Source organism: Aythya marila (assembly GCF_965140915.1).
Source record: "Aythya marila genome assembly, chromosome: 1".
NCBI classification, from domain to species: Eukaryota; Metazoa; Chordata; class Aves; order Anseriformes; family Anatidae; genus Aythya; species Aythya marila.
In genome coordinates this window covers 154509844-154525066 of record NC_139042.1, presented here as the reverse complement: position 1 = coordinate 154525066, position 15223 = coordinate 154509844, and the positions used below count along the sequence as shown (strand labels likewise).

The window sequence follows — 15223 nt, the reverse complement described above, 5'->3', positions numbered from 1 at the left end:
ACTATTGATGGTGAATAACTAAGATTAGATAAATCCTGCACTTTAGCAAAAGTCCAAGAAGACTTAACTAAGGTAGATCTGACAGGATGATAGAAGTCTGCTATCACTTTCTGCAAAATAACTTTTCCTCTCTGTGAACATCTATAACTGTATTTTCCCTATTTTTCTTTTCATTTTGTGCTGACGATACTATGTTATATATTCTATATACTTTCTTCCTGTGTCTGGTGAGAAAGACAGATTTTCACAGAGTTGGAGGCCTTCCCATGCTCTGAGTAATCCTGGTCATGAAAATTTGCATAGGTAGAAATGAAAGAATGAACTTAAAAATGGAATTATGATGTATGCTCCTGATCTGAATCTTCTAGCTGCCATTTTGTTTGTGTTAGGTCTTTGATTTGTTTGTTGTTTTTGTTTGTTTGTTTGTTTGTTTAAAAAAAAAAAAAAAAAAAGGACTGTTTGCCAAGTAGAACAAGTGGCATTCAGTCATACATAAACCAATTCAAAAGTATCTTTGTAAAAATAAATCAAATAAAACATCTAGAAATAAGAAAATCTGTTTTAGGTTAAAGATAACTTGGAAACCATTCTAAACAAATTGGCTGCTCAAACCTATATGATGTTTATGAATTCAATCTCTCTATATGTTTAAGTGAAAATGTGTAGAATCTTCTCATAAGTTACAAAAAATCATATTATTCATTTGGAAGACTTTAATTTATACAATAAAAAAATTCTGCAGTAACATTTTTCTAAATACCTTTATGTGTGAATAAAATTGACTTGCCAGACAAGTGTGTCAAAATATTTTATGGGTAATTACTGTAAGATAGTAAGGCTCTAAATCCTCTAAGTCTTGGTTCATGAGATCTAGCATGTTTTGAAGGAATCCAGTCTTCATTTTGGTTTGTCACCTACTAGATTTATTTCTTTAGTTCATTGCAAGCGGAGAGACTTGCTTACAAAAGAGAAACTCAGTGTTATTTTTGAACAGGTTAAGTGCATACATTAATGTGAATGGAATTTTAAACATTTCATTAAAAAAAAAAAAAAAAGGATTGTTTTTTCTTTTGATGGTATTGGATTTGGGGGGTTGGGATTTTTTTATCTCTTGGGACTCTCTAGAATATCTTAGTAGGAAGGTACCTAAAAGGATGATTGAGTCCAAATCCTGGGTCCCCGAAGGACCATCCAAAAATAATAAAATAATAAAGTTTAAAAAATAAAAATAAATAAAATAAAATAACATAACATAACATAAAATAAAATAAAATAAAATAAAATAAAATAAATAAAATAAAATAAAATAAAATAAAATAAAATAAAATAAAATAAAATAAAATAAAATAAAATAAAATAAAATAAAATAAAATAAAATAAATAAAATCAGATCGTGTCTGTGAGCATTGTCCAAAACTTGAACTCTGACAGGCTTGGTGCTGTGATCAGGTCCCTGCAGAGCCTCTTTCAGTGCCTGATCATACTCTTGGAGAAAAACCTTTTCCTGATGTCTAACCTGAACCTCCCCTGTGGCACCTTAAAGCTGTTCCCTTGGGTCCTATCACAGGTCACCAGAAAGAAGAAATCAGCACCTGCCCTTCCATTCCCCCTTCTGAGGAAGCTGTAGACTGTGAGAAGGTGTCCCTTCAGTCTTCTCGTCTCCAGGCTGAAAAACACAAGTGATCAGATCCCTTTCTTCAGTATCTAGTCCTTCAGCCTGTACATATAAGCAGGGTTGGCCCCTTCCCAGGTGCAGAATCCGGCACTTGCTCTGGTTAAGCTTCATATTGTTGGTAATTGCTCAGTTCTCTAATTTGTCCAGATCTCTCTGCAAGGCCTCACCACCCTCAACGGAATCAACAGCTCCACACAATTTGGTATTGTCCATGAATTTGCTCAAAAAACCTTCAAGTCCTTCATCCAAATCCTTTATGAAAGCATTGAAGAGGACTGGTCCTAAAATGGAGTCCTTAGGAACCCCACTAGTGATAGGTCACCAGCATGATGTAACGCCATTTACAAGAACCCTCTGGGCCTGACACATCACCAATTGTTCACCATTTATTATGCTTTTATCTAGCTGTATTATGGGCATTTTGTCCAGAAGGATAGTGTGAGAGATAGTATTGAAAGCTTTACTGAAGTCCAGAAAGATTACATTGACTGGCTTCCTTTGGTCAACTAGCTGGGTGATCTTGTTGTAGAAGGAAATTAAGTTAGCTAGACATGACCCTCCCCTAGGGAACTCATGTTGGCTCTGACCAAAGACTGTGCTGTCATGTAGGTGTTTTTCAATAACTCCTGGAATAATCCATAATTTTGCCAGGCACTTCAGTGAGACTGACAGGCCTGTAATTGCCAGGATCTTCTTTCTTGCCCTTCTTGAAAATTGGGACTACATTTGCCAGCTTCCAGTCAACTGGGACCTTTTCCAATTCTCAAGACCATTGAAAGATATTTGAGAGAGGTCCTATGATGACTTCAACCAGCTCTCTGAGTACTCTGAGATGAATCCTATCAGATCATGGACTTGTATGTATCCAGGTGGAGCAGCAAATCCTGCACAAATTCAGGGATAACTGGGAGTTTATTGTGTCTACAGTAACAACTTCTGAGTCAGACTCCATGGATGATCACATTATTTCCACTCCCTAGTGCGATACAAGAGAGGAAACACTACATTTGAGGGTTAATGCAAATAATCACTTATTTTCTATCAGAGATACACTTTTCAGATTTATTTTCAAGAGGATACTTAAAAGCAGTGTTCCGTGTTGCCTCTTTGTCTCTCATAGCTTCTTAGTTGTTTTCCGTGAAAGTGCCTCCAACTCCTCTCCACCTATATCCTCCATCTTTGAGCTGTCTTTCCAAGGTGTATTTTTTCTGCTTGCATCTGCCTCTCCTTATGACTTTCTCAAATGACATTAATGTGAAGCTGAACTGATTTCTGACATCTGGCTGATGCCCAAAGGGTTATGAACAGCTGAGGAAAAATAAATAAATAAATAAATAAAAACGCATAGACTTGTTAATTTGCCTTTGCTGCTACTTTACAGCATCCTAAGCAGCTTCAGTTCCTGAAACTGTGGGTAAATCATGAAAGTAGCACTGCATTGGTATATATTTGTTTGGCATTTCAATGTCTTTTGAGAACTCAATGGATTTGGAGGTCTTTAAGGGAAAATAAAACTACTGCTGCTGAAGTCTGTGGCCTGGGCTTCAGTACGTCCTAGGAAAAGTAAATAAAGCAAGTACTGTGAATTATTTATACACACATGAAATGTTCTCTTCTGCCATTTTTCAGAAAAGAAAAATTCTCAGGCCTGTACCTGCACAGTGCCTAGCAAATCTTGTGGCCAGTTTTAATAAAATTTATTTTAAATAAATAATAATTGTTGTAAGACAGCAAGAATTCATGTGATGACCCTGATCTATTCAGGACCAGCAAAATGTTGTACAGTCAGGGAGGGAGAGAGACAAATCTCTAGGAAGCTAGCTGAACAGAGTAGCATTAAATCTCCCAGGAATTAGCAGTATCATATGCCTATCCCACTCATATCTTCAAGAGAAACCTGTACTTTTCTCTGGAAGGATAAACATTTAAAACAAAGCATCAAATTAATAACTGTTATAGTAAAACACTCTATAGGCCACCAGATATCTACATTTCTGGGAACATCTTTCTCTTAGCAGACAGACTATAACAAAAAAAAAAAAAAAAAAAAAAAAAAAAAAAAAAAAAACAGGGTGTAACAATGTTACCTGTATTTATTGAGCTTATAGAATGAGATTTTAGTTTTAAAAGTGATACTTTACCTGTACAAAATAGAATATGAAACTCCTTTCATGCGGTCTAGGATTTAGACTAATAATCTCAGCAGACCTATCGTTGTTGGAATTAGAATGGGCAGAGCTTTAATGAAAAAAAAATCATTCCTCTTGCGTCATCAAGCAACAGAGTGCTCTTACATAGTTTTTATTTTCCTCTAACTTCACCCAGCTCTACAACTTTTAAAATAGTGTTTCCTCTTTCTCCTATAGCCAAAGAAAGATAGATCAGGAGTAGATTCACTTAATCACTATATAGTATTTAAAAAAAAACAAATGAGAAATCATTATAAATGAAGAGAAGCACTGTGTGGTGGATACCTTTCCAAAATGCATATAAAAGAAAGATGGGGGGAGGGGGTAGGTGGAAGAGGGAAGGCAGTGTATATTCTTTAAAATCCTTTTCATATGTATTTTCCCAGATAATATTCAAAACTCTCTATCATGTTCAATAATGTTTATCAATGACATGATGATAGATATTGAAGATTGAAGCTTGTGCCTTGAGATGCTGGTAACTGTGTATATGAAAGTTATACCACAGCAACCTTCCGTTTTACACTCAGTTTATGCAAGATAATTATTTTTTGCTCTGCATTCACATCCTTCAGATTTACAATTTAATGAACCATTCAGAAATTATTAAATGTGGTCTATCCAATATTTCCCAGCCCTCCTCTGTGTTGAGTCTAGGGTAGGGGAGTCAGAGTCACAGGCAGCCTCTCTCAGTTTGTCACTGTAGGGCACTGAAGGAGTTTTCTTCACTCTCCCTTGATCTCTTGACACAGCTGTGCTGAACACAGCAGTGTGGCAGGGTATGGTCAATTCTTCACAACTGGCTTCTCTGACCACAGGGGATGGACTGTGTCAGATCATTTCTTTTTCACCCTGCACCAGGGGACTGAGTTCAGGCAAGATATTATGTCCTTTTTCCTTTGTAAGATAAATTAAACTGGAGTTTTCCAGTTTACTGTCTGAAGAGAGAACTCCTCATTACCTCAGATGTTTTCTGTTACTTTTCTTAGGAGTTGTCATTGGTTTACATTTAAAGTTTGGAATATTAGGGATTCATGTACCAACATAGCATAAATGGTATAAAGCTCGCACATAACAAATAACTTGCAATGATTTGTACAGGGAGTACAAGAGGATGTTCCCAGACTGACATAGGATACTTTAAATTAATACAAGTTGTTTTGTTATACTTAATGACTCTTCTCTGGATATGAAGGATAAACCATTACTGAAGCTCATCTATCTATGACTACAATTTCCATATAGACTATTCTGAAGACTTTCCTTAAAAGACCGGTTTGTTGTTGCTCAGAGCCCTTAAGTTCAGTTTAAATTTTGATGAGTTGCCTTGGTGAGTCAAAGTTTAAATTCCTTTATGTATATGTATGCATAGCTAAATGATAAAGGTGTACATGTACAATTAAATGATAAAGGTGTACTAAGTGCTTTTAAAGAGTAGCCTCGCTAAGTAAATACACGTCATAAACAGTAAAACACAAATATATTTTTTTTATGATGCAATTAACTTGTTCTGAGTCTTGATGTTTGAGAATTCATAAGGGTGGATTTTTTTATGATTTTTTTTCCCATCATAACAACACTTACGTAATCATGAAACCAGATAGCAGGATACCTATGTCAGAAGTAAAATCTCCAATGGGCTTCTCCAGGCAAAATGACATTTGCCTCTTGTGTAGTGAGAATGCCTAGTCACAAAATTCCTCACAACTATTTTTCAACCTTTTTGTCATTATCACACACATTCAAGATATCAGATCTCTTACTGGAACTAAATACAAAAAAAAAAAAAAAAAAAAAAAAAAAAAGCTTTAGACTTTGTAAATCATTTTCCCTGAAAATATATACATATCCTTTCTCAGGACTGCAAGAAAGCACCACATTCTGCACTCACCATGGGTACCTTTTCTTCGTCTTCGTCCTGCTTCCAAGGTATCAGGGAGCAAATTGTCCCTTGGTTTCCAAGAAACTTCATGTACAGTCATATGCATTCAGGAAAATCAGGGAAATATTTACTATAAAATAAAACAAAACAAAACATTTTGCTCTACCAAACTGGCATTTACAGTCCTACTATTTTTTCCCTATATAGAAAGCTGAGGATTAGAATAGGAATAGTTTGAAATAGGCTTCACCTTACTTTTTTGGGCAAGCAAAATTGTGTACTGCTCATGAAATAGATTTAGGCATGCTTTCAGCTTTGCTGTCTGCCATAGTCATTTAGTTATAATAGGACAACAGTAAGCAAAATTTTCAAATTAAAGCAAGTATGATTCACTATATTTTAAACACATTTTCAAAATTTTGGCTTCATTTTGCCTTTGAGAGAGCTTTCAATGTCACTGTGAACCATGCCTCATTCTAAAGATTTCTCTCTCTCATAAGATGAGGTTTTTGAAACCTGTATAGGCTTCTCAGGTACACTTGAGCTTTATCTAACCTGGATGTAAATTTTGAACAATAAATTTTAACAATAAATTTTTAACAATAGAGGATATGGCTGGATTAGTTCTGTGCCTTGGTACAACACAGACACATGATCTCAAAAAATCTTAATGGCTACATAAATTCAAACACTGCTTCTGTGATCACTGTTCCAAACCTTGCTATTAAAAAAAAGTCCTAAATTCAATACATTTAAATCAACACTTTATAGTTTAAATATAAGATGGTGTTTTAACTACAGTATTTTTCAGCATTCACATCCCAAAAGATTTTCAAAACGATTAATCAATGAATAATTAGACAGTTCTTTCACTCTGATACTGGTAAGAAATAAATATGAATCTTATCTCTTTAAAATGCTTACTTACTTATGTCATCGTATCATCATGTAACAGTCCTGTGGGAAGATTTCTACACTGCAAGGCTTGTCTTTCTACATATTAGATTTTAAAGACCAGATCTTGCAATTTTTTTAACATGTAGATTTAACTCTACAGAGAGAGCAAGTTTCCTGTGGCTCAGTGGGAATGTTCCCATGTACAAAGTATGTACAGGTCATTGCACATACCAGAGAGCTAATATAGATGTAGATGGTTGTAGAGTGTGGCTTTTGTTATTCTTTTTAATTTCTTTTTTTTCTGCTTGTCATCATCATCAAGCATATAGTAATTATTAATTTATGCATAGTGTATGTACAAATATATATGAATAGATATAGGTCTGCATGTGTGTATATGCACAATAAACATAAAATGTTCTTATAAATATGTCTACAAGTGCCAATGGCATCTTGGCCTGCATCAGAAATAGTGTAGTCAGCAGGACTGGAACAGTGATTGTTCATTTGCACTTGGCACTGGTGACACTACACCTCAAGTACTTTATTCAGTTTTGGGCCTCTCACTACAAGAAGGACCTTGAGGTGCTTGAGCATCTATAGAGAATAGCAACGAAGTTGGTGAAGGGACTAGAAAACAAGACTTATGAGGAGTAGCTGAGGGAAGTGGGGTCATTTAGTCTGGAGGAGTCTGAAGAAAGACCTCTGCACTTCCTAGAACTGCCTGAAAGAAGGTTGCAGTGAGGTGGGTGTCAGTCTCCTTTTCTTAGGCGACAAATGATAAGATTTGAGGAAATGGCCTCAAGTTGCACCAGAGGAAGTTTAGAATGGATGTAAGAAAGAACTGCTTTATTAAGAGGGTGGGCAAGCATTGGAACAGGCTGCCTAAGGAAGTAGTGGAGTCCCTATCCACAGAGGTATTTAAGAGACTTGTGGATGTGGCACTAAGAGACATGGTTTAGTGATGGAATTTGCTAGGTCAGGCTAATGGCTGGACTTGATGATCTTAAAGGTCAATTCATCAACCTGCTGGGTTCATTTTCCAGAATAAATGCCAACTTCTTCATTTAGTTAAGTCCCCTACTTGACTAGCCAGGAGAGATTTAAATGTATCCGTTACATTTTTTTGTCCTCCCTAGTTATGCTTCCGTTACACTGAAGGAGTGGTCTCCTCAATAGATCTAAGTGTGGCACAGTCTGTCTTTCATCTTTTCCACCTAAAAGTCTACCTTGCAAGTGGGCTGTGTGTCTGAGCCACCTGCTGGAATTCTGCATGGGGTCTAAAGTGTCCCAGAGGGTGCAGTCAACCCTTACCCAAGAGCAAATTGTGACAGGCAAGTTTGGTCTTCAGTGAGCCTGAAAGAGTTGTCTTCATTGCTTCACTGCTTTCTAAGCCACCCTTTACAGGCAGTTTTAAGACTTATAGCCAACCGGTGAGTCTCAGAGGTGGCTGAAGAAGAGGAAGGACATGTCATTTTTTTTCATAATGAGGTCAGCAATGAAGATCTGAAATCACTTGTTAGTTGTCACAGACTTCTTTCATTTTTCCCAAGCAAGCCCCAAGGGCTTCAAACCACCACTTAAAAGTGATGGAAAAGATCTGGGAAAGTGATAGAAAAGATCTCTTGCACAGGCAAGTGCAGAGGTATCAGAAGAACTTTTCTCAGGATTAAAATTGTGTCCAGGTTGTCTAGATACATAGACTGGCTTGTTTCCCTTCTATCCAAAGGAGTTCTCTCTATCTTTCTCAGTTTATAGGTACCAAATCTAGCATCATGAGAACTATGCATTCTATAAAAATAAATATTGAAAATAACAGTTTAATATTGAAAAGTAATAGAATCATAGCACAACTTAGCTTGGAAGTTATCTCTGAAGATTATCAGTTCATGTGTGACTAACTAGATGAGGTGTACCAGGGTTCTGTCCAGTCAAGGTCTGAAACGGTTTTCAGTAAAAGAGAACACATCGGTGGGATAACTGTCACAGAAAATTATCCAGTATTCAGCCTGTGAATTTTAAAATATACCTTTGTGATTATTAAATTACACTTTGCCACCACATGGATATGACACTTATCTTTCTCTTTAGATCAGGCAATATGAATGACATCTACATAGTTACTGTGAATTCACATGGCAACATAACTTTTTAAAGTTGTTAGAATAGGCTTGTACCATCACAGATACATCACAGATACATCACAGATACATCACAGATACATCACAGATACATCACAGAAGTCTGATGTATCTATGATGTAATGCACCATGATGTTCAGTGAGGCCTTATGGCCTTCAATTGCAAAGAGAGCTATCTATTTTTTAGTATGACCTATAGTTCACGTTACGCTTAAAAAGCAAATAAACAAAAGAAAAACTACAGATTCTGCATTAGTATGCATTTGTCCAAATGGGTCTATCATTTGAATCTAGATTAAACTGATTTCAGCGTGAGCTGAAGATACGGCTCATTGAAGTGATCATGTTAGCTGAATGGAGTAGTATGTGTAATAGGCTTCATTTCATCAGGACAGACTTAGCTGAGGTTAGTTTTATAGTCTGGGTGTCCTGGGGTGGTTGTTGTAGAGAATAGGTAGTGAATTTCACTATGAAGTATAAACTTATTGAAATGTTGTATCTTATGTACTGTGAAAGTGGGGATTATTCACGGAAATGGCTCTAGAAAGTAGGTAACTGGTTTGTTCCTTTGGGGCTTTTTACCTTGAAGACCGTTCAGATGGCTTTCTGACACATTACCTCAGTTAGCTCCCCCACAAAGAGATGACATAAACATGAAGAAAGAACCAGATCTTTTCTGATTTTGCCTATTTTCACTCATTAATATGAGTGAATAAATTTTTCAATAGACTGAAATACTTAAATAGCATTTTAGGCTTTGTTGAATGATGTAAGAAAGGTCACATAAAAGTTCTTGTGAAGAAGCACCAAATATTGTTCTGAAGGAGAATTTTTATCTCTGAGAGCATAATTATCATTACTTTTCCAGTAAGCAGATCTGAATGGTCAGATACCTGCTACAAAGGTTAAAGAATAGGGCTTCCCCAGTTATGCATTGATTTCTTCAGTCTACCAACAATTTAGATTTATTCAGTGAGTATCTCTGAATTTGGCAACAGCTTTGGATACTACTGATTATGAAATCTGACTTTCTTTTTTTATGCTAGCAAATCTGAATACATCTTATTTTGGAATTCACCTTGAAATTAAATGCTGTACTAGTCACATCAGAACTGAATGCAGAACTTCCTAAAGCTTTGACCAGAGACTCATTAAGAAGGTTTCGATTCTAATGATGTGGGTATTTAGGAAAATGTCTTGCTTCATGTGATCTGAACAGGAAGATCACTTGAAAGCCCAATGTAACTAACCAGAGAAAAAAATAAAGTTGCTACAAGGGGTAAGCTCAGGAATAATAGTATTAGATACTCTGACTATTTTAGACTTCCTGAACTTTCAGCTATTTCTAGCAGGTAAGTTTACAGAATTAGCTGAAACTGCATTTTATTTTAGTGCTTCCACAGGAGAATGAAATTGTAGTCTCAGATATCCTTCTCACTGTTCACATCTAGCTGTGAAATGTAGGCCAGTTTGGTGCATATGCGGGTCATTATTTATGATTATCATCAGATGCAGTCAAGGAAACTCCAGGAGGTGTAGGTTGATTGTGTGTGTACCTAGAGGGTTTTTCACAGGTGATGCTTTTTTCCTTTGCATTCCATAATTTTTTTTCAGATGTGCCACAACCTCACAAAGGGCTCTTTTATATGGAAACCAAACAGAGAGAGGAAAGGGTCCACCACTTAAGATAAAGCTTGAAAATCTGTCCCTGTGTGTGCGGTTCACAGCAAACAGTAGTTGAAGCACTCATCCCAAGCCAGAACATATACATGTTCTAGAGCTTTGGTTTTGGTATTTTCTCTCCCTGTAGACCCACCTATCTCCCGTGATAAATTTTGATGCTTATTATTTTTCTCCAAGAGGAAAAACAAACTGTAATAGAAAGTTTCATGAATATTAATTTTAATAGGTTACAGTTACTAGACTACAAAGTACTAAGTAGGTGTTATAATATTAAATGCCTTCTTTAATAGAATAAATATTTTATCAACATGCATGAGATGGGAATTGCTGCATTACTTATACTGCATAATTCAGTCATGAATTTTGTATCTCAAAATTTACATATGACAATAAAATATACTTGCCTTAATACACATAGTTTGAAGACAAACAATTTTAGAAATAATGCACAAGTTTCATACTTTTTATTGAATGTTTTTATTTCAGTTCTCTTCTCTTGAACTTGACATAATAGCTATACTATGAATATGATTGCATAGGAAATTACCACAGCTGTAAGAAAACACGCTTACATCAATGAAAGATCAAAGATCACTCATTTCTAGTTATGTAAAGTTTCCTGGCCTGAATAGTCAAAATATTGGACCTTAAATGTATTAGTTACTAGAATTAAGCACTGTTAATTTTATACCTTTCATTAATAAACTTTTCTTCATAGTTTTCCAACAGGAAAATGTTTAAAACATAATTTGAAATAAATTGCTAAGAGATTAGTGCTATTAAAACTATTAGGTACAGAAAAGATGAATATACAGCGCGTGATAACAGCGCAGATGCAGCAGTCAAAAGTATACAGTAGTCCTCCTTTTCACATGAAAGGACAAAATTATCAGAAATCATCATATATAGTGTACATATTGTATGTATATTAATCAAAAAATGTGCAATAAAATGTAAATAATTTACACATTAATCTAGGTGCATGTGTTTCTAACTTTTTAAATAGTTTCATATGTAAAAACATTGAAATTAAATGTAATGGGCGTTAGGCTAGTAATAAAGATGTATAAGACAAATACTGAATACATAAAGTTCATAATGTATGTGTTTTGTTGTGCTGAGATATTGTTCATTTAAAACAGTGTCATCCTGACATAATGTGGGCTGTGTCTTTCTTACAAAATTCTGGATTAACAGTGTTTTAAATATCCATCTAAACATTATCCATCAGCTGATCACAAAGTTGCTTTGCATGGAAATGTTCTTTTCAAAAGTAGTTACTTTGTATGAAGTGAAATTTCCTTTAAAAAATAATCAAAACAGTATTATGAAAATGCTTTCAAATATTTAAGGGTGTGAATTTGAAGAAGGGAAAGTTGAGACAAGCAATATAAGAAATTGTTGGTGTTGGCAGAATGGAGAGTTTTGCTTAAAATTCCAGATTTAGTCTTTTTCTTCCCACTAATAGCATAAGTATACTTTAAAGCATTGAAAGTTTAAAGTGCTTTCAAATATTTAAAAATTGATACAAATCATAACATTAAGTGCATTGGCAATATTCTTCATAGACAGAGAAAGATGCATACATGCCTGTGGTTAATATTAAAAATACTGAAAATGTGCACATTTTAATTTCCTGCACAAATAAGTCACAACATAGTCAAGTTTAAATTCATCTTAAATTATAGTAAAGTCACATTGCAATATGTTGTATATTCAGATGTTATATGATGCTATTACAAATACTTGAATATCAAAATGCTTCCTATTCAGAACTCTAAAAATAGTGTCTATTCAGAACTCTATCAGTTATATGTATATACTCTGTCAATACCAGGCTTACCACCTCACTTACTAAAGTGGTAAATAGTCACAGAAATAAAGTTTTGGTCAATATTTATTTTGAGAGATGACAAAGCTCAACTATAATTAGGATGAATGTTGTGTTTATTATTACTCTCAACGATGGAAATAAATTGTTTAGAGAGTTAGTCTAGTAACCTGGTTAGATTGCCTACAGAAGCATTTTTTATGTTGGGCTCTGCAAAAACACATGAAAAGGTAATGAAAAATGAAGGAAAACAACATTTAATGTTAAAAAGTATTCTTTAAAAGGGACTTTCAGATTTTTAACAACATATAACTTTTCGCATACTATTTTCCATTATTATGATTGTTTGGTACAATAGAGAAGTCTGAGGCAGCTTGAAAAAAAAATATCTGTTTAATAGGTAAATTCTTCCTTACAATTTAATAGTTTCTTATGTGTCTGTCCATAAACTATTTTAATTTGAGTAATTTTGGGGAGAAAATCCTACTTTCCTTCTTTCTTGTGAAGTGGTCAATCTTGCTTTAGGTAGAGAACTCAGTTTAAAGTTAGTCATCGAGGTACAATTATTTTTCCACAGTTATCTGACTGTTTGAAAATGTGTCAGAGTTCACTTCTGCATAGCACTGTACAGAACATATAAATAATATAATATTTGGTTGTTAGCACTACATTAGCCAAAAGACGTAACGATACTTTTAATTTTTATTTTGTGAATGTCTGTTGAGCAACATTTTTTTTTCTCAGATCAGCTTGTTTGAATGATAATTAATAACATTCATCTTATTAACATGGTGTAATTTAATTATACTGTAGCACTTTACAAAATTCTGTTCCATTCAGCAGAATCTTTGAATCCCTTTTTCAGATGACGGTTGCTGCTGGTACGAGCATTGAGAATAACATTCAAAGGACCATATCCTGCCCTAATGTATGTTTTACATATCTTGGATTTTTGTGTAATTTAAATGCAAAACATCCTTATGTGAATTTGATATTTTGTTGCCCACGGGAGCTTGTGCATCTTGAGTTTACTTCATAATATATATTTCAGGGTCACTGAATATTGTACTACAAGTGAGGTCTCAGCCTATAAAAATACTGAACTAGTGTCATTTATCTATATGAGTTGATGGCACTACTGAATAAATACAATGATAATATATTCACAGTTCCTTCTGAATTTACCTTGCTTCTCTCCCAGCTCAATGCTCTTGTCAGTTGAAATGAGTAGAACAGCAGTAGGCAAAATGAGGAAAGCAATGAGAAGCTATATTTATTCTACTTAACCTTGTTCTAAATTGGATTTTAATATGAAGATGTGTAATACTAAATTTGGAAGAAAGGTAATTTTGTTTTTCTTGCTTAAACAAATATATCCCATGATTTAAAACAGAAGAAAGGAAGAGTTACTACTGCTGATGAAAACAGAATAAGAAAACAATTTTTGCTAACAGAAAAAGCAATTTATTCACTTGTAGTATAATAAGTAATGTATCACTTTTACTAAATCTGTTCTGAAAATGGAAAGTCATTGAGCCAAAATAGAGCTGTATACATTAATGGGGTAACATAAATAGGAATTTGGGATGTACTGCTGAGAAAATATTTTGACTCTTCATTATATAGAAACCATTTTTTGTCATATAATGTGTTTAGCAATTTACTTTACAGCTAAAAAATATCTTATTTATAGGAGAACTGTCAGAAGGAGATCTGGATAAACATTTCCATCACCTGAAGTTTTTTTGAGATATAAGATATAACCAAAGTACAAGTACTATACAGTTAAGAACTTAGTTCATCCACACTATTTCTGGAAAAGTAAAATAAACACAAACAAAATATTTTTTTTTTTTTCCTGGAAAGGTTATTCTCCTAAGGGAATATTGAGAAATTCTTTATGTCACAGTATATGAAAATATTGCATCTGACTGCCTGAATCATTATGGATTTCTTGAATGGACCAATACAGTAACTTCTTGACTATGATTTGTACTGCTAGATTCATTTCAGGCTTGCTCATGTGCAGAGGAAAAAAGTCCCTCAATATACAATACATGATTAATCCCCAGTCTCTTCCAGATTTTCAGCACGATTTTAACTTCAGCAGGACAATCTTGACATTTTGGTCTGCAAATAGTACCATTTTTAATGAAAGATAATAATTCACAAGTATGAAAAACTGCAGGATTTCAGATTTAGGTATTTTGGTATGTACCGTTACTTCACAACTGTTTGGGGCATTTTATTTTGTTTTTGAAAATTACATTAAGACAGACTCTAAATAGATGCTTCTTAAAAGAATGACGTAAATCAACAACTCATAGATTACTTTTTCATTCTTCGGATTATGTTCAGTACCACCAAAATCAGTATGGGATTCATTAACTGCTGTTGAACAAGAATGTCCTTATTCCTGTCTTTAGAAATCACAAGAACCAGAATTGTAAACTAATGATCCCTCTCCCCTTTGAAAAGAAAGAAAAAAAAAAAAAAAAAGAGAGAAAAAAAAAAAAAAAAGTAGTTTATTCTCTCTGGACTCCTGTAGTTTTGTTTTGTTTTGTTTTGTTTTCCTCTAAAAAGAAATATATAAAACTCCATAAGAATGGGAATAAAAATTAGAATTTGTTACATGCTCTTCTAACTGCATCTTCTGATTTTCCTGCCTAAAGTTTAATGTCAAATTTAATGTAGTTGTCTCTGCTCCAGAGAATGTGAAGGCTAGAGTCAGTATCACCTGTCAGCTCTCTGAAAATATCAGTCTTTGTCCATGTACTGAAAAGGGGACCTAAAAGGTCATGTTGGCTTAGACATCTTGCTTATAGGTTATTAAAATTATGTAATACAAACTCCGCTTTCTCAGTTTAACTTGTTACTTACAGAAAATTTTACATCGCTAAACTGTAGCCCTCTAAAAGCCTGGTA

At 34.3% G+C, this 15223-nt stretch overlaps 1 protein-coding gene across 1 annotated transcript in view; it reads left to right on the top strand.

Annotated features, from left to right (window-relative positions):
- PPFIA2 (PTPRF interacting protein alpha 2) overlaps window positions 1-15223 on the top strand; it is a 325682-nt gene that overhangs the window by 159776 nt on the left and 150683 nt on the right. The window contains exon 3 of the mRNA XM_082777242.1: window positions 13164-13226. Within this exon, the coding sequence (XP_082633368.1) occupies window positions 13164-13226 (63 nt within the window). The remainder of the gene's footprint in view (window positions 1-13163; window positions 13227-15223) is intronic.